This window comes from Arvicanthis niloticus, chromosome 6 (assembly GCF_011762505.2).
Source record: "Arvicanthis niloticus isolate mArvNil1 chromosome 6, mArvNil1.pat.X, whole genome shotgun sequence".
Taxonomy (NCBI): domain Eukaryota; kingdom Metazoa; phylum Chordata; class Mammalia; order Rodentia; family Muridae; genus Arvicanthis; species Arvicanthis niloticus.
In genome coordinates, this window is record NC_047663.1 from 85,249,843 (window position 1) to 85,268,346 (window position 18,504).

Here is an 18,504-nt window from a genome sequence, read left to right on the forward strand (position 1 = left end):
AAGGTCAGTGAAGCAAGTTGTAGATTCTGAAGGGGTCTGACAAGTGGGGAAACTATATCATATCTTCCTTTCTCAAGGAATGAAGAGCCTGTTTAATGACTTGGGTCCTTTAGTTCCTTTGTTTTCAAAGCATCAAACTTTACAAATAGTAGGCCCTGGGAAGCAAGAACTGGAGGATGGTGGTCATTGTTGTTGTTGCTCTTCCTCTTCTTCTAAATGACATTTATTTATGTATGTCTTGTGTGTGTGTGTGTGTGTATACATATATAGACATGTATGCATTCTATGGCACGTATGCAGTCATAGCACAACTTGTAGGTGTCTATCTCTCCTATTCTGTGTTCCTGAGATCCAGATGGTTAGACTTGGTCACAAACCCCATTAAGCACTGAGCCATCTTGCTGGTCCTTTTTTGTTTGTTTGTTTGTTTGTTTGTTGTTTGTTATCTTTCATGCTCAAGTCCCTTTTCCTGACTTGACATAGTGACTGGCTCAGAGGGTTTCATGGCCCTTTGTTGGAATGTTCAGTGGACTGTAAGGTGCAAGGTGTGTCTGGCAGCTTTCCATTACCATAACAAAGTACCTAAAGCAGGCTAGTTATAAAATAGCAAAGGTTTAAACTGCCCATGTGGTGGAGGCTCTAGGGCCCAGTCCCTCTATTCTCTCACTCATTATGTGAAGACCTAAGGGCTCAGGTGAGGCCCAATGCCACAGCAAGTGGTCAGATCCCAAGCCAGAAAACAGAGAGCCAGGTGGCACCAAACTCAGGCCTTTATAGCAATCCTCTCGAGAGCTACTGAGGAGCCCATAAGAAGTACTTGCTAATGGCTTGCCTCTAGTCACCTAAGGATGACTCCCTGTGGAGAAAGATCAGACCATTGGAACAGCTGTGATGAAAGAGGCATGAGCCTCAGGTCCCTGTTGTCCCCACTAGGACACAGCTTTTCTTGAGTAATTTGAAGGAAGTAATTCCATCAAGTGGTCCTTCAAAATCAGAACCCACTTTTCTAGACTTGTTGCCAAATTCATTCAGGGGTGCCCTTTAGTCTTCAAGTGGCGTCCACTAGGGCTTACTCAAATAACCAATAATGTTCTGTGAGTCAGCAAAGGGGAAGGGCCATAGGAATAGAACAGTTGGGAAGTCATCAAAGGGGCTGAGATCTGGGAGGAAGAAGACCAGTTACTCACCAGACCCCATGGCTTCCCAGAGGCTAGACCCAGGCACTAACCCTATTCTTCTGAGTTAGGTGCACTCAGGAATTTTAAATTTCTTGAGTTTCATTTCTTTCTTTTTTTTTTTTTGAAATAACTTCACTTTCTTTTTATGATCAAGAAAAAAAATTCTCAAGCACCATTTTTTTAAAAATAGGAATTAACAGAGCCAGCTTCTTGAAGTCTCTTCCTGTATATAGTCTCACCTTCTAAACATTTTTGAAGCCAGGAGAGCCCAAGGCTTTATTTGGAAGATGGGGGTGCAGCTGGCAGCAGGCAGGACCTGACCTTGGCCCCTAGTTTTTCTTCTCTTTGTTCGCTTGGCCACATTTTCTCCCAATTCACTCAGCAGACCTCACAGCACATTTATGGCATGTCACATGACATAGGATGCCCGTGGAGGCTCCCAGGATAGAGTGACCACTCCTGTCTCCAGGGACACGGCTTCCTAGTGGAGAGGAGCATGAGAGATTGATGAAAGAAATCCCAATGTAACATGGAAAAATGGCGTCCTGTACAGTGCCATGGGCACTCAGGGTGGAGTGACCAACAGGGACCAGGGCCGGGACAGGGCGAGAAAGTCACAGAGGGGAAACCATGTTTAATTTGGTGCTTGCTGTTGCCATAGGAGTTTTAAGCATCCTGGCTCCCAATTTTGGCAGACTTTAAAAGACCCCTATTCTCCACCACCCCCTCCCACTCTCCATAGGCTGCACTTTGACAAATGGCTCCTGTCTCCTGCCTGCATTCATTCTGTTGAAAAGTGGCACTCATCATAAATACCTTGTGGGAAATGTTTGAAGAGTAAAGGGGAGGGAGCAGACAAGTGCTGGTCGTCACCACTGTCAGGTCAAGGAAACAGAGAGCTCATTATTACTGTGTTGGTTTTTTGTTGTTGTTGTTTGGTTAGTTGGTTTTGATTTTTATTTGCCATGGAGTCTCACTTTGTAGCCTACAGCAGTCTTGAACTTGTTATCTTCCTGCCTGGGTCTCAAAGATGCTGAGATTTCAGGCTTCTGCCACTCATCACTAGTCACATAATATTGTGAGCTCCACTTTTATCTCCCCTCAAAGTACAAGTTGTTTTCTGTGATAGATGAGTGACAGACGGTGTCCCAAGCAGTAGTGAGAAAAGATGCTCCCACAGGTACTTAACACCCTCTGACTTTTCAAGCGATGACAATGAGATAGGAAGGGAGCTAGCAAGAGGTTGAGGTTAGGGGGTAAACGTTAGCTTGGGCTCCAGTTATGAGCCTTGTTTGCTGTGGTCATGAGCATCTGTGTTCTGGGGTGGTGGTGGTATTAGAGACACAAATCAGGGATGATTTTGCCAACCATCTACCTCAAAAGGCTCCCTCAGAGGTTTACCACATAGTGGGGGGAAGAGCAGGATGATGGACAGAGTCCCAGGAGGATTTACATCCTCATCTTCAGATCAAAGGAGAGTGGTAGGACATCCAGGTAGAGCGAATCTAAAAGGGACCTCTGCTCACTGCGGGGGGTGGGGTGGGGTGGGGGGGGCGCCCTCATTAGAGCATACAGCCTGTGAGGTCAGGATATCAGGGGCAGTTTCACAGTGTCCTTGGCAGCAGGCATGGCACAGAGGAGAGGCTCTGTAAGTGTTCATTGATGATGGGGCTGAGATTCATCTACTCTTCTTCAGACCATGGGGTACCTGTTAGTGGAGGGCAGAGATCTCACCCTGCTAATGGCAGTCAGGCCATCACTCTGAATTTATAAACATTGATGCTTTGAGTTGTGTTTTGATTTTACTCTTTAATCCTCAAGTCTCAACCATTGAAGAGATAGTATTTTGTATTTGAAAGAAATTGCAAACAGAAGACAATGACGTGTAACCCCAAGATGCTTCTGTCATCTCTATATGATTTCTGCCTGGGGTGAGGCGGGGGTCACTTATTTGGTAGGCCCAGTGACAAGGCCATGGGCATTGCTCTGGAGTCCAGCGATTGAAATGCTTCCGCTGGTATGGCCTATGAGAAGGAAGGCTGCTTTGTTAGCGTAACCAGATGTCATAATATTGAGTGTGCTACCTGGGCAACCAGGCCGCTGTGACAAGTAGAGGTCACTGGGCTAGCTAATGGTCTAAAAAAATGTATTCTCAAGTTCTGTCAGGAAGAAAGTAATGGGTTTCATCTGAATGAAATTTAATATACTTATGGATTCTGAAAATTTTTTGAAAGCCTTTCATGATAATAAAGCTTTTATTTGTTTGGGAGTAAATAATTTTTTGGTGTGATGTTATTGTCTTTCCACTTTAATCATGGTTGAAGCCAAGGCAAAACGCTTCGCCTAAAATGCTCCTGGAGTAGATGGCCCCTGTCTGTTTTAAATTGCATTGTGTCTGAAACGGACTGGGTCACATGTAATAAATGCTGGCATTTTAATAGAAACATTACAGCGAAAATAGTTAACAATCTGCTTTAATTTCAAAACTCATTTTCTCTCTCACACAGTTGGGCAGTATCTTGGTCAAATGTGCAGAATACATTGGGATTTAATTATGATGGCAATTTATTCTGAAGCAAGGTTAAGTGGGGCTGTCAACAAAGGTGCAGGGTGAGGACAGTTGTGTCCTGGTGCTCCTAAGTTCTGAAAGCCAGGCTGACTGTGAAAGAGTTGAAAGCCTTGGGCACTGTTCCTTGCTAAAGCTTCCAATTCCAGGGGTGTAGATTCAGAGGCTGGGTGGCAGAGTGTGCCATCCCTTATGAGTGCACTGTCAGTAAAGGGGAAAAGCTGGGGGAGGGGCTGTTGAGAGTTAGTAACTCGTTAGTAACTTCTACACTGGATCCAATTTACTAATTAACTTACTCCTTCAACATCTAAGCCCCACTGTGGTGATCGCTGGGCATACACAGGCAACTGAAAATAAGAGGATTTCTACCCACGAAGACTAAACAGACAAGTACTTTCACTAAAGAATGACAAATATATATATATATATATATATATATATATATATATATATATATATATATATATATTCAAGGACAGCTATGTCAAAGACTTTGAGGGCAAGGTCCCTGGTATAAGTAAATGATTAAGAAGGACATCTGGTGTGGTTTGTGGTCATGGTGGTAGCTGGATGGCATTATGTGTTGCCAGACACTGGGCAGGGAAGGATGTGGTAAGTATGTTCTAGGCAGATAGAAGGGTTCCCCCACAGATCCTTTAGGGAATGTTACTGTGGTGGGCAATAAGGTGCCTGCCATGGGGACATTTTCTGACATGGAAGAGAACCAAGCTGTGTGGTGTCTGAAGGAGCATTTCTTAATGTGGGCTGAGGGCTCTACAGAAAGCAGAAAGAGATGGTGTAGTCGTGAAACTTTGGGATTAGGAGGTATTACATGGTCGCTAGGTATTTGGGCTATCATTCAGTTTAAGGGAGATGGGAGAAAATTGAGGTGGAAATACTCAAATGGGTTATTATGATCATTACATTGACCAAACATGGATGGTAGAAAAGAGTCAGCGCTGAGTCTGGAGGTGTGTCCCAGCCCTCTCCTGTCCAATGGGAGTAACAATCATAAAACATCTCCGTGGCTTGGAACTGAAAAGCAGAGACATTTTTAGCATGCAGCAAGTTGCCTGGACTGACCTAAAGTTAGATCCTTATCGGTTGAAAATTATGCTGGGGACTCTGCTCCGCTGACCACGGTAAGAATGGACTTCAAGTCCAACCTGAGTGGTGGCTGGAACTGGCCAGTTCCTCATACGACACATTAACACTGGTGCTCCCAGGACCCATTTCCAAAGTTCTAGTAGCCTTGGGAAAATCATCCAGTCATACCTCATGTATGTGGGAGGGCCTGGCCCTCAAAGGCTTTTGCACTTCTGGGAATATAATGCCACACTATGTGACTGGCTTCTTCTCCACCCCCTGGAATGCTGCACTAGGCGCTATTGGTCAATGTGTACCTCTGAACCACAGAGAACCCGCTATTTAACATACATTGTCCTGCTAGCTAAGGTTTTTATAAGCCAGAATGAGTTGATTCCTGGTCCTGAGAGAGCTTAAACCTGCATCTGACACCAAATACAGTCTCATGGAAGCACCTGCTCTTCTTCCTCTTAACTTACTTCAATAAGCGAAGGAATGAATGTGGATTTACTGAGTGCCTGGCGTGTAACCTCCACTGTGTTTAGAGCTCCCTTCAGTGGATTGCCAGATGTCCTCGTAGGATCAGGATTTCTGGTTCATAAGACCCAAGCTAAGAAGCTCAGTTGATGGGGTCACTCAGGAAAGCTGATAAACCCAAGACTTCTGATTCTATGCCCAGGGTGTTACTTTGTTTTCGTTACCTCTAAGAGGGGGGCACCCACCCTCCAAACAGAAACAAGGCCTCAGTGACATAGTGACATAGCAGTTTAAACCCTGACTCACGCACAGGGGAAGATCTTTTCATTTCTTCTCTCTCTCTTTCTCTCTCTCTCTCTTTCACTCTCTCTCTCTGACTAGTCGAAGAGAAAGCAAGTTTGCCATCAGAACACATTATTAGCAAATGCCTTTTCCACAAATGAACCGGTTTCAGACGTAGATCCCTCAACTGTCAAAAGCAGGAGCTCACCGGGCGGTGGTGGCGCATGCCTTTAGTCCCAGTACTTGGGAGGCAGAGGCAGGCAGATTTCTGAGTTCGAGGCCAGCTTGGTCTACAGAGTGAGTTCCAGGACAGCCAGAGCTACACAGAGAAACCCTGTCTTGGAAAAAAAGAAGAAGAAGAAGAAGAAGAAGAAGAAGAAGAAGAAGAAGAAGAAGAAGAAGAAGAAGAAGAAGAAGAAGAAGAAGAAGAAGAAGAAAAGGAAAAAAAGCAGGAGCTCATTTGAATCTAAGCAAACTATTATCTCATGTTCGAATTTTGGAACACAATACTAATTTTCCCAGTATTGATGATGCAAAGATGTCTTCTAAGGAATACTATTCATCAGAAAGTAATTAAAGAAAAATATCAACCAAGTTAGAGTCAGTTGTCTGTGGATAGAGTTGCCCCCTTGAGAGCACCTGGGAATGGTTCCTTGGTACAGGTCATCTCCCCGATGGTCAAGACACAGGGCTCCCGTGATTGGTGTCACAGGCATTTCTGGGTCTATTCTTGTTTATAAACAAATAAGTTAAATATTATAACTCTCTTTGCCTTTGGGGCTGCTAAGGCTTTTTTTTTTTTTTCTTGAGTTAAAATTTCATAACTCCACTCATCCCATGCTAATAACTGAGTCTTAAGACCTAGGAAAAATACTTAAGTTTATTGAAAAAGATAATATCCCATTTAAAACAGTTTAGAAATTTACAAAACCTTACAGTGATACATTGTCTTCAAGAAGGAGCTCTACGGATGAGCTGGCATCAAGTTCCAGGGATACTGAGTGTTTTAACTATAGAGGGAACAGCTACATTAAACCCCTGCCATTGAAACTGACCGGTCATTCCTTTCTCCTCCCATTTCATAAAAGTAAATTTTGCTAAATGAATCTCTTTCCATAAAACCATATAACCTCAAGTATAACATTTCTGTAGAATATCATATTACATACTATTTTACAAAGAAGCATTGCTACTCAACACGAGTAACAGATTATAGAGTTTTGGTATATATGAGTATGGTTTTTATTTAATGTAGTGATGACCCTTTCTGTTCAGCAGGCTGGTGTTTTATCAATCCTTTTTCCCCCATACTGATGTTCAGGATTCAATTACCAGAAGGAACCTTCTTTCCAGGTATAGATTGGTGTGGCCTAAGCAATGCAATGTGGTGTTGTGCTTTGGTATAAAATCCCATGACCTCGGTGGGTTTTCTTCCAGGGAATGTTAACATTTTCAGTCCTAATTTCATCTCATTCAGTTCAGAGTTTATGCAAGGTCCCTAGCTCGCCATGTACATGTGAAGATAAGAGCTACCCCAGATATCCCCTCATTTCTCCAGGCTAACTAGTACAAAGGCTACAGTTAGCTCTCATAGCTGCATCCCGCCCCCCCAACCCCCGTTGGAGTATACAGAGCTTAGAAATCAGGGGGCGTAGTCATGCTTCTGCCCAATCAAGAAAGGACACAATTACACCATTTTCTCCAGGTTAGTGGAATAGGCTATTCTATTTCCTGGGGTCTTCGAGATCTAAGTACAAGAATATTTTTGTTCCATTCTGATATTCTGGAATATAAATTCATTTGAAACTAGTGTAAGCAAAACAAATTAAGATGGAAGCCCCGCTACAAGATAAAATTATATAAGAGATCCCAAATGAGTTTGCTTATTGGATTATTCTCGGCACTGTTTTTTTCCATTGCTGGGGCCAACTGAGAGTTGAGTGTGTGGATACAGAAAAAGAGCTGTGGCTTTTGGCCAGTGGTAACATATCTAATTGAAATGTGGTCTCTTAAGCATGACAAGTATATTTATCTTAATTCTAACTTGACATTCTATATTCTGGCCTCACTTTGTGGGTTTAAACATTACACTAGAAACAGAGAGAGAACATCTCAAATGACATCCAAGACTTAAATAGTGCAAGCCCAGATTCCTTGCCAAATTTCCCTCACTCTCCCTGAAATAGCTTTTGTACCGCAGCACTGTGACAAGGGAGGTGAAATTGTTGGGGTGGTTTGCTCAATTAGTCTCAATTGGCAGTGGGGTACGCACACCCCACGTGCACAGCAGAGGCTCACTCAGACACCGGGTCTTTGGCAAGGGGGCGGTTATAAAATGCTTTCTTCACTTAGGTGTAGCTCACATTCCTGGCAGTGTCAGTCCAATCACAGGCGGGCAGAACATTAAACTTAATGCAGAGGTATCCAAGCCTTGCCTCCTACTCAGCCCAAGTATGGGACAATTACTTAATTACACTATTCTAGGAGTTTGCTTGGCGTGCAAGCCTGACTGGGCTTCCATGAGTGAAGGTCTTGTCAACAGAACGAGCTAGATTTTAAGGAGTGCAAACTTTGTAGAAGAAGGAACTTTCCTCCTCATTCCCAGTCCCGTTTCTTCCTAGATCAGGTGACCGCAACCTGGTCACCAGGAAGGGTAACCGTAGAGTAACATGTTTGGGCCTATCTACATGGTTGTCACAAGGATGCGTGGATGAGAAAAAAATGTTAGCTTGTAATTAAGCCTTGTTAACAACACTTGATAAGATATACTGACATACAAGTTGCTGAGTCTTAAGACCCTTAATGTTACAAGCAAATGAACGCTAACAGGTAAATGACCCTAAAGTTAAAGCCCCTCTCAATTACCCCCCACCGGGCATACAGAGACATAAGATAATTAAGTGGCCCCAGAAAGACTATAGCTATGAAAGTCACCTGAGTGCCAGTCACATAGATCACACAACAGGTGCCTAATTCCCATGGACAACCTTACTCTGCCACAACCCGGACACCCCGGACTTTACAAGAAGACAGCTGCGCGATTTGAAATCTAACAGCTAGTTGAAAAAGAGGACAACTTAATATATTCAGGGTGACCTGGCGTTGTTAGGCCATGCTCACTTCTGTTGTGCTTTTTGTACTGTAAATCCTAGAACCCTGCCAGCTTATTGTGTGATGTTCTCTAGGATACTTGCTCACAAGCCTCCTCTTCCTGCAGCGCACAACACAAACTTACTTCTGTATCTTTGGGGTTGGTGATCTCAGGGTGGGAAGGAAAGGCTTGCTCCTGGGGGAAGTGTTTGGGAGTGCAGTGAGCATTTGCTTATGGTGGAAATCTGAGCTTAGCAGATGAGGATGAGGCCTGGCTGTGAGGGACAGGCAGCTTGGCAACAAGTGGCCACACAAGTGGCCACAAAATCCTCTGCAAGCCATGGCACACACTCAGGTAAGGTTGGTGACCAGGTGTCCAGTGGTGTACCAGCTCTGAGGCACTCCTGTATCACAGGTCAAGGGGATCTCAGCCTGTGTTTTTGCAGAGGATCAGGGAGGCCTTGAGGGGATTCCCCCATCTCAGGAAGGAACGCAGGGAGCCCCAATTTTCTCATATCCACCAGAAGCATTTCTTCTTCACCTTCTTGCTTTTCCGTCGTAAGTCCTGTTTCTCGGGGACTGGGGCTTCTGCAGGGGATTTGGGTGGGGAAGGTGCTTCCTCAGCTGGTTCTGCCTCCTCCAGGTTCTGGAGAACCTCATGGAACCTGCCTTCTTGCTGCCGGAAATCATACTCTACACTGGAAGACAAAGAGGAAGGAAAAGGGTAACTTCAAGATAACACACACACATTACCCAGAGCACACAAGAGCAGGTCCTTGGGATCAATTACTAAGCCATTACGGACCAAATGCCTAGGTGGTTTTGGAAGAGTTGAGCCATTTTTCAGACTCTCCCATTCCTCCCCATTGAATCAAATTAATATCTTTAATGATACCTCATTTTGTCAAGTAAATCAGGCATAGACCATGTCAGGCTTTCGGTAAATATTGGGTCTGGCTTTTTTTCTCATCCCTAGTTTAGTGATCTTCACTGTTACTGTTTTTGTTAAACAGTATTCATGGAAACTAATTATGGAAAGCAATTAAAACTAATTCATGGAAAGCAATATAAAGGCACACATAATCAAACTGAGCTTAGTTTCCTCATCTGTGAAATGGAAGTCATAATGTCCCCAAGGCTAAGGAAATCAGTATATGTAACGTAGACATAAATGACATGGCTAGAGCAGTGCCTGTCATACTACAATTCTTTTGTATATGTTAACCCCTTATTCATGCATTAGTGTCAGCATTAACATTACTACCACTGATACATTATGCTCTTTGAAGCATCTCTTAGGAATATGTCTTAGAGAGCCTGACATATCAGGCTACCTTCCAGCATTCCTCCGTACAGAGAGACTGGAATCTTCTTCTTCTGGTAGATAGCTTCCCCCTTTTCCTATTCCATATGTATATTTGGAGTCCTTAGTATACAGTGTATTTCATTCATACTATGTTGACTACCACAAAGGTTTCAGAGGTAAACATGAGGTCAGATGCTCAGAAGCTCTGAGAATGTAGAGTCAGCAAAGAACCTGGGCCTAAGGCAGGAGCCTGATATTCCCTTAGCCTCTTTGTGCCTGGAAAGGAGGTAAACATGTGTCAGGAACTCTTGGCCTTCCTCTCACTCGGCTTAGCTTGCCCTGAGCCCAGAGAACTGGGTTAGGAAGAACAGATTCTGTCAGGCAGCTCTGTCAAGGCCGTGTCCTTGACTGCTCACTTCCCTTCCACTCTTAGGTGCATTTGAGCACTAAGTGCTTGTTATGTGTTTTCTCAGAAAGTCCACAGCTAGCATGGGAGTGTAGAAAATGGCAGAAATACAGCCGTAAGAGCAGAGCATGCCCCTTGTTTAGCCGGGGGCAAGGGATGGGGATGAAACGCTGTGTAAGGAAGACAAAAGGCCCCACATCGTTCTGGATGAGGCGTGACTGGCAGAGTCCTTTATGCCCAGCAGGTGCTGAAAATCAGCCATCATTAAAAGACCACCTGCCCTTGCCTCTGATGCCCATGTCACTTCCCAGAGCTTAAGATCAGAGTTAGCGCTGCTGTAGAAGTAAATCACAGTTGTCACATGTGAGGAAGGAGTCTCCAAATACAGCATTGTCCTGGGCGTTCTGAAATGGAAGAGACAGAAGGGCAGAGTAGCCTGTCATGTAGCCAGCAGGAGGAAGTATCAATAACCTTCAGCCAGATTCTTCTCTCCTTTTTGGACATCCTTTCTCTTCTGCTATTCTCTGGTTCTCTCTACAGGGACATAATCCTGGCAGGGTGACCTACATAATGGATGAAACACAGATTGTGTTTTTCAAAGCAAAGCTCCAGAGTGCATCAACTGCAAGACACTTCCCTATTCTCAGGCATTAGAGTGGTACCCTGCCAAAGAAGTATGATTCCTACTCCCAGGATCACAGGCAAGTGTAGAAAACAGGTGCATGTTCAATACGCAGCACAGATTAGGCACCACATGTTCGCCCAGACATTCAACCAAGATTGATTAAGTATTGTCCGTTTGCCAGATCCTGCTCTAGATGCTGAGAAAGGAATGGCAGATAGATTAAAAGTCTGGCCAGCTAGCACTGGCATTGCTTGACCAGTGGCTTTATGTCCTTAGTAAATGATATCCTACATCATCAGCAATTTGAAACCTTGTAGCCAAAGCCCATGGTTTGCTAGCTCATCACAGGTATCCAAACCCACACCTTGAGTCCCATTCTTCCACTGTTGCCCAGTATTGCACCCTAATTTGTCTCAAGTGATGGAGCAGCCATCTGTCAGCATCACTTGGACCTCCTTCTTCCCAGAGGAAACTTGGGAGATGGATCCAGAGGCTGGAAACAGTCATCTCAGGCAACCTCTGCATTGCACCAAGGAAAGAATTTAAAGTATTAAGTTGCAAACTCTGATTCTCAGCCTCTGTCACTGCAGGTATGCATGCTTGGTTGGTAGGGAAGAGCCATATCATATGCACAGTTCTTTTAGCTCCTTAATAGCCTTGCCTCGCCTACTGTGGCAGAAAACTATCTTCATGATAGAGTACAAGATAGAGCCAAAGCAAATGAGTAATACTTGCTCATGCTAAAAGCGCCTACTGTCTGGTATAGACTATTCCATCTACCCACCCGTCCACCCATTTACCAGCCCTCCCACCCTCCTACCCGCTCATCCACACATCTACCCATGCATCCATCCACCCATCAACCCATTCATTCATTCACTCACCCACCTGCCCACCCACCCACCCATCTACCCATCCATCCACCCATCTACCCATCCATCCATTCATCCACCCAACTACTACCTCATCCATCTGTTCACCCACCCACCCATCCATTCACTCATCTACCTACTCACCCATTCATTTTTTCACCCACCCGCCCACCCACATACTCATTTACCCTCCCACCCAATAACCCTCCCACTCACTCATCTATGCATCCATCCACCCAGCCACCAACCCATTCATTCACCCACTCACCCATTCATCTACCCACCTACTCATCCATCTGATCACCCACCCCACCCATATACACATCCATCCATTCACCCACCCACCCATGTATCCATCCATCCATCCATCCTTCTATCCATCCATCTACCCACCCACTCTAGTGCTAAATTCCAGTGATGTGGCTAGACAGACTGGGACACCATCCCTGTGGGGCTTGCTTCCCAGAATTTAAGGCAAGTGTTTCTAATATGCTTCTCCCCTCTCACATAGCCCTCCTTTCCAGGTCCATGGAATCTGATCACACATATATACCACTGGCTGCTTCTTTCTCCTTCTGTGTGGAGTTTCTGATTGCCTAATCCAAATCAAACTAGCAATAATGAACTGCCTGCATTTCTCAAGATCCACAAGTATATCCAAACATTAGAAATTATGTTTTGGAGTGAGTCTAGCATGTGACCAGAACTGGCAGGCCCAGGAAGCAAAGAGCCAGAAGGCAGAATGTAAACTCTGTCTCTTCTGCTAGGTTTGACTTGCTGCCCATCCCAGAGGCTAGAGCCAAAGGCTTTTGAGTTGAGTGCTCCTGGTTGACCTTGGGTAACTCTCTTCTTTCCCCAGGATTCAGTTTTATGTAGGAGTTATAGTAACAACCTAGCTGGGGAGCCATGCTAATACGAGGCCATAACAGGTGTGATCACACTCTGTGGGACCTGGTCTCTGCCCACTCTGCTCTTCTTCACTGTCTTGTCTCTGAGGGACAAATGCCTCTCACCTCCTCACCGGCACCTCCAGTGATTCAGACATTGTATACCTTGCCCACAGCCTTGCTCTTCACTCCTTCCCTCGTGTACATTCAGGGAAGAATACATCCTTATGTTTCTATGGAAACACAGCAGGGTTCTATTATAATCACTAGGATTTAGGGAGCTGCCCCTCCCCCATGTGTCTGCCCCCACTGGTCTTGACAGTTTAAGGGGATTGAAAGTGACTTTCTTTTCAAGGCCAAGCAAATAGCAGAGTATTGAGAAGTGTATGTGTGCTTTGGAAAGAAATTGATTAATGTTTTTTAGGCCAAAGCAATTTATTAACATAAAGGAAAATTGTCACTTTTCTTCTTATTCACCCTTTGACAAAGTACTGTTTAGTTTAAAGAGGAGAGGTGGCAGCTGGCTTATAGATGGGGAGGGGCCATGCCCTGCCTCCCTCATCTGCTTGTCATCTCAAGGCTAAGTAGACAAGAAGAGATGACAGCCCCTAGACCATGTTTATTAACCTCTTGGAAAGAGGAATACATGTGCAACATATTGTTTATAAATTCTGGGAATGAACCCCTTCTTGGAGGCCTGGTTCTGGGTCTGAGTAGAACACTAATACCCTTGATTGTACTCTCCTCTGTCCTTCCTCTTGTCCATCTGTCTGTTACTACCATACCATCATCCACCATCTCTGCTCCCTATATTCTAAGAAGACTCCTAAAAAGAGAGCTGAGCACTGACAGTATAGTTTGGGCAGAATCCAGTGAGAAATAACTATTAGGCAAGAAGTTGTCACAATGTTGCATCCAGAATGAGAAGCACTATGATAACCTAGATTTGTCAAAATGTGTGAAGGTCACCCTCTGGGGGATGTATGAGGTCAAGAATGCCCAGCTACTGGGGAGCCTTAGTGCCCTTGACATCTGATGATGCATCCCAGCATGCTGCCTCAGTGCCTTAATAAAAAAAAAAAAAGTTGTGGGAAAGATAATTAATCTAGCTTCCATCACCATGGTATATACAAAGCAGAAAAAATGTTCTAGAAAGAAGAGGGAACCCTGTGCCATGGCTCACCATGGTTGAAGTTACAGTAAGGAAAAGAGATGACTTCATAGTTAATTACATACATGGCTCTTTAAAGAGGACCTGAGTTCAGTTCCCAGGTGGGACGACTCACAACCACCTCTATAACTCCAGCTCCAGAGGATCCAGCACCCTCTTCTGACAGCCATGGGCATCAGCACTCACATGCACACCCCCCCCCCCCACAAACATAATTAAAATAAATATTTGAAAAAACTATAAGTACATGACCAAACAACATCTCCAGGCTCTTGTGATCTTGGCTAGGTAAGCAGAAATTGGGTAAGCCAAAATGAAATGCAGTGGTTCAGAATAGTGAGCTTCATTCTAAGATTAGACATTCAAAAATAATACACACAGATTTACAGAACCAAATAAAGAAAGGTGGAAGAGCCAGGTGGAGGCTCCTGATTTTATATAACATCTTTAGCTTTGCAAAACTTCAGATAATCCTTTCTCATTTTGTTCTCAGCGTGTCTTTGGAAGATGGGATGGTTGTTAAGCCCACTTAACTGATAAGCAAGTTAACAAAGGGAAAAATCACACTGGGGTATTATCAGACCTAAACCTAGACTTTGCATTTAAGTCTGTAATTCAGGTTTTCATGTATTAAAAAACTACTGTACAGTAGTTGACTTAAACAACAGATAAGCATTTTTCATTGTTCTGAAACAATTGGCTGGAAAATCCAAGAGCAAAGTGTCAGCAGATTTGGTGTCTAGCGAGGGCCTGCTTCCTGGTTTATAGATGGCTGTCTTCTCCCTGTAACTCTAAATGTTAGAAGGGGCCAGCAAACTCTCTAGAGTTGTGTCTGCAAGGACACCCATCTCATTCATGAAGGTTGTATTCTTCTAATCCAATCATCTCCCACTTTCAAATTGCCATGAAATGGGGTGACATGTGGATTTGGGAAGGCATAAATATCTAGCCTATAACACCTGCCTTCCTGACCCTTACTTCTTTGCTCTTTATCTCTCACAAGGCAATGTTCTAAGGAGAAGAAGAAATGAGCACCTCAACCCCGTTAGAATAGAATATGTGATAATTTAAATGTACAATAATACATTTGTGTATTGAACTCTATATTCTAGACACCATTACTACAAGGTAACATTCCCTATCACAATTCTCATAGATAAACAATATTATCTTCATTTATTAATTGAAGAAACTAAAGTAGTGCTGATAAATGTTCTTTCAAGGACTAGGCATCTAATTCTAAAGGTTATGTACCAGGACAACTCTGCACTGAAGAAACAAAGTTTCATGTGCTCATGGAAGAGCTGGATAGAAGACAGTGCATAGATGTGGGTTAGGTCTCTTCTCTCTCTCTCTCTCTCTCTCTCTCTCTCTCTCTCTCTCTCTCTCTCTCTCTCTCTCTCTCACACACACACACACACACACACACACCAATCCTCTGTGGAACCAGACTTTAGCTGAGGGTGGTCTCTACATCCTAGCTGACTTTCCATCTGGCTATACCCTTTCTAGACTTCAGAGAAGCCTTGACCATGAGCAATATATACAATAATGATGTTAGCCAATAAGGGGACAACTTAGATAAATTTATACCCAGCTACCCTTAGTCTTGGTCTTGGCTACTGATGTCGTCTCCAGTGACCCTTGGCACTTCCTTCTTAGAAAGTGGTTCTCACTGCTTTGTAGAGAAGAGTCCCTGTCTTCACCCACACCGAGAGCAAGCTGAACTCCACAGCGTCTCCCTGAAGACAGAACACAATCAGATTTATCTCCGCTCCTTTCTTACCTCTCCTGGGAGCACACTGTAGTCCCTCACCACCAAATCAGGGTGTGCCACTGTGATTAGCCTCCTGCAGCTTTTCAGAGAACCAGCTGTGGGAATTGTTGAGCCTAGGGAGGGCAGTTTGCCCTAGGGAGGGCAAATCACATCACTTTGGGGAACAATCACAGTTTGGAAAAATAATCTTAGTGTGTATGTCCCCAAATGCCACCACCGCTTCAAGGGATAGTGTCCTCCAAACTTTCTCTCTGTGACTGCTTTGTTTATTATTTATAGGTTATAAGTTTGGGTGTCACAACTTAGAGCCACTTCCAGCTGTCAAATGCAACCCATCTGGAGCATCTGTCTGCTGATGGTCCTAGGAGGGTCACATATGGTTCTCTAGACACACAGAAAAATAGAGCCAAGCTGGAAAACAACCCTCCAGGACAAGAAGCTTTCTAACCTCTCTGAAAGGGTTGACTGTATCTCAGAAATGTATTAACTGATGAAGCAGGGTCAGAAGGAGCTAGAAGGCAGGAAAGGCTTCTGCAAGTAGGGACCAAAGTTTGAGCCCTAGCTTACTAGGATCTCGGGCAACTCAACCTCTTCAAGGCTCAGTTTTCTCATCTGCACAATGGGAGTAATAATCCTGCCACCTGGAATCTGAAATGAGTCACGCATGACATGTTTATTTAGCAAAATGCCTAGCATGGTGACTTGTTTAATGGGTGGTAATGATTTTTCTATGAACTGTCAAAGAAGGAAAGTGGGGGATGGGGGTCACAGTGCTGTCACTTGTGGCCTGGGTCCCATGGTGCCCTCTTGTTATTCTTGTGTGATACTCAATGTGCTTGACTTTATATTTATGGCATGTTTTAAGGCTCTTTAGCCATTAATGCATTAAAGCAGGCTTCACTTTTTATTGCAGATAAATTGCTGCTGCAATAAATTTTGCTCCTTTCCCCTTACACTCTGAGAGAGAAGAAGAAAGGGATGGAGCTACAGAGAGAGGCAGGAAGTAAGGACAAATAAATAACTTAGATATCAACCTGTCGGCCCTTGAGAAATCACCTCCTGTGCCCCCAAACTTTACGACTGTCTCTCAAAGACAGCATTCAAGCTATGCATGTGTGTGGCCAGTAGCTGGTGATGCTAGGTGCCGTTCGTGGTCACATCGAGATAGTGTGGCTCAGACCCTACTGGAATTTAATGAGAGCTAGAGATGCTCCCGTGATTTCCAGGAAGGACAGATCTGCCGTGTGTATCAGATATCTCTTTCCCTGCAGATTCCATAGCTGTCCAGAGAAGGGGAAGGCTGTAGTTCTGTTTACCTGCCTCCATGCTGGGAGAGCATGAGCAACCGACAAAAGGAAAAAAAAAATACTAAATAATTTAAGGGGAGAGTTGGTTGCTAAGCCCACAGGGCTGAGGCGTACTGCAGGTTCTAGAGAAATGCCTTTTTTCTCCGATGATGCAATATCTTAAGCATCAGGCAAGATGGAGGCCCAGTGGCCAAAGAGCTTAAATCACTGAAAGAAACTCAAGAAAGGGTCCACAACATCACCAACCCCATGCTATAGGCAGCTCACTAGCTCTCTGAGACTCCCTTTGCTCTGTGAAATGAAGCCCTCATATTCCCCCCCCCCCCCCCCCCCCCCCCCCCCCGCAGCTGCAGGGTGCATAGTTGTGAGGCAGTGACCTGTGCCCCAGGGTGTCTCTTTGTCATCTATTGTCACCATCAAAACCAAGAGGAGAAGGCCCCTGGGAAGAGCTGACAAAGGGTAGCTCCTGCAGGGGACCTCCTTTTGATTATCTGCCCAGTTCCCAGGATGTGCTTCAGCCAGACTTTGCCAGTGGTGAAGATGTCGGTAATCAAAAGCAACACAGTAAAAGCATCTAGTGGTCTGCAGAGTTCAAAGGGCTGAGGGAGGGTAAGGGAGCTTCCTGTGTGGCACTTAGCAGCGTGTGATCCTCAGCTCAGGGCATAGGCTGACCACACCCCTCCCCTGAAGGGGAACCAGAGTTTTGAAGGTCAGTGTTTGGCACACCCACTGGGTCAGATACCTGCTGTGATTTCTCTAAGATTGTACCAGCCTTCCTGTTCTTGGCTAAGAAGCAGGCTCCGGCTTTCTTTGATCTTACCTTTAATTACAGGAAAAATGTCAGCCTGGTTTACCAATGGTTCCTCATCTCAGAGGAAAGACATCAGGTGACTCCTCTAAGCAATCTCTAAGGCCAAAGCCCTAGAGGCATAAGAAGACACTCTCATTCCAAGAACATACTCTCTCCTTCCCTCCCCTCTTCCTCCATTCTCTGGACACCTTACTGAATGTAAGGTGAGGTCTATCTGTGAACATCTAATCCTCAAGTCAAAGCCAAGCAGAAGGGTAACAGCCTTCTGAGGGTGCATTACAAAGAAGTGCTGCTAGCTTTTCTGGGCTATTTTATGAGTGAAAACAATTCCATTCATGGATAAAGTATCCCAAAATCTAAAAAATCAGTCATTTTTTCTTTTCAAGCTCTCCCAATTTTGCCCCATTCAGAGGTCCTTAAACCTTTCCAAAGACATTGTTACAACTCCCTCAGAGGCAGTGGGGAATGAGCCAGCCCATGCTGCAAAGAGAGCTGAGCTTCCGAAGCAGGTGGGCCATGGTCATGGTCTGAGAACTCCCCTTTAGCCGTATCTTTAGTGCAGAGCCTCACAATGTTGTTGCCTGAGTAGAACTTGTCCATGTCATAATTTTGATCAAGCTCTAACAGCTAGCAAAGGGGTTTGGCCTCTGAAAGCAGTGTGCT

The 18,504-nt window shown here is 44.6% G+C and overlaps 2 protein-coding genes across 3 annotated transcripts in view; one reads left to right on the forward strand and one right to left on the reverse strand.

Moving 5' to 3' along the window:
- Nucleotides 1-18,504, forward strand: part of Dock2 (dedicator of cytokinesis 2) — a 409,472-nt gene that overhangs the window by 202,071 nt on the left and 188,897 nt on the right. The window lies entirely within an intron of this gene.
- Nucleotides 6,452-18,504, reverse strand: part of Insyn2b (inhibitory synaptic factor family member 2B) — a 112,612-nt gene continuing 100,559 nt past the window's right edge. For both annotated transcript variants that reach the window (XM_076937044.1, XM_034506658.2), the window contains exon 4: nt 6,452-9,377. In XM_076937044.1, coding sequence (XP_076793159.1) covers nt 9,191-9,377 — 187 coding nt within the window. In that variant the 3' untranslated portion in view covers nt 6,452-9,190. The remainder of the gene's footprint in view (nt 9,378-18,504) is intronic.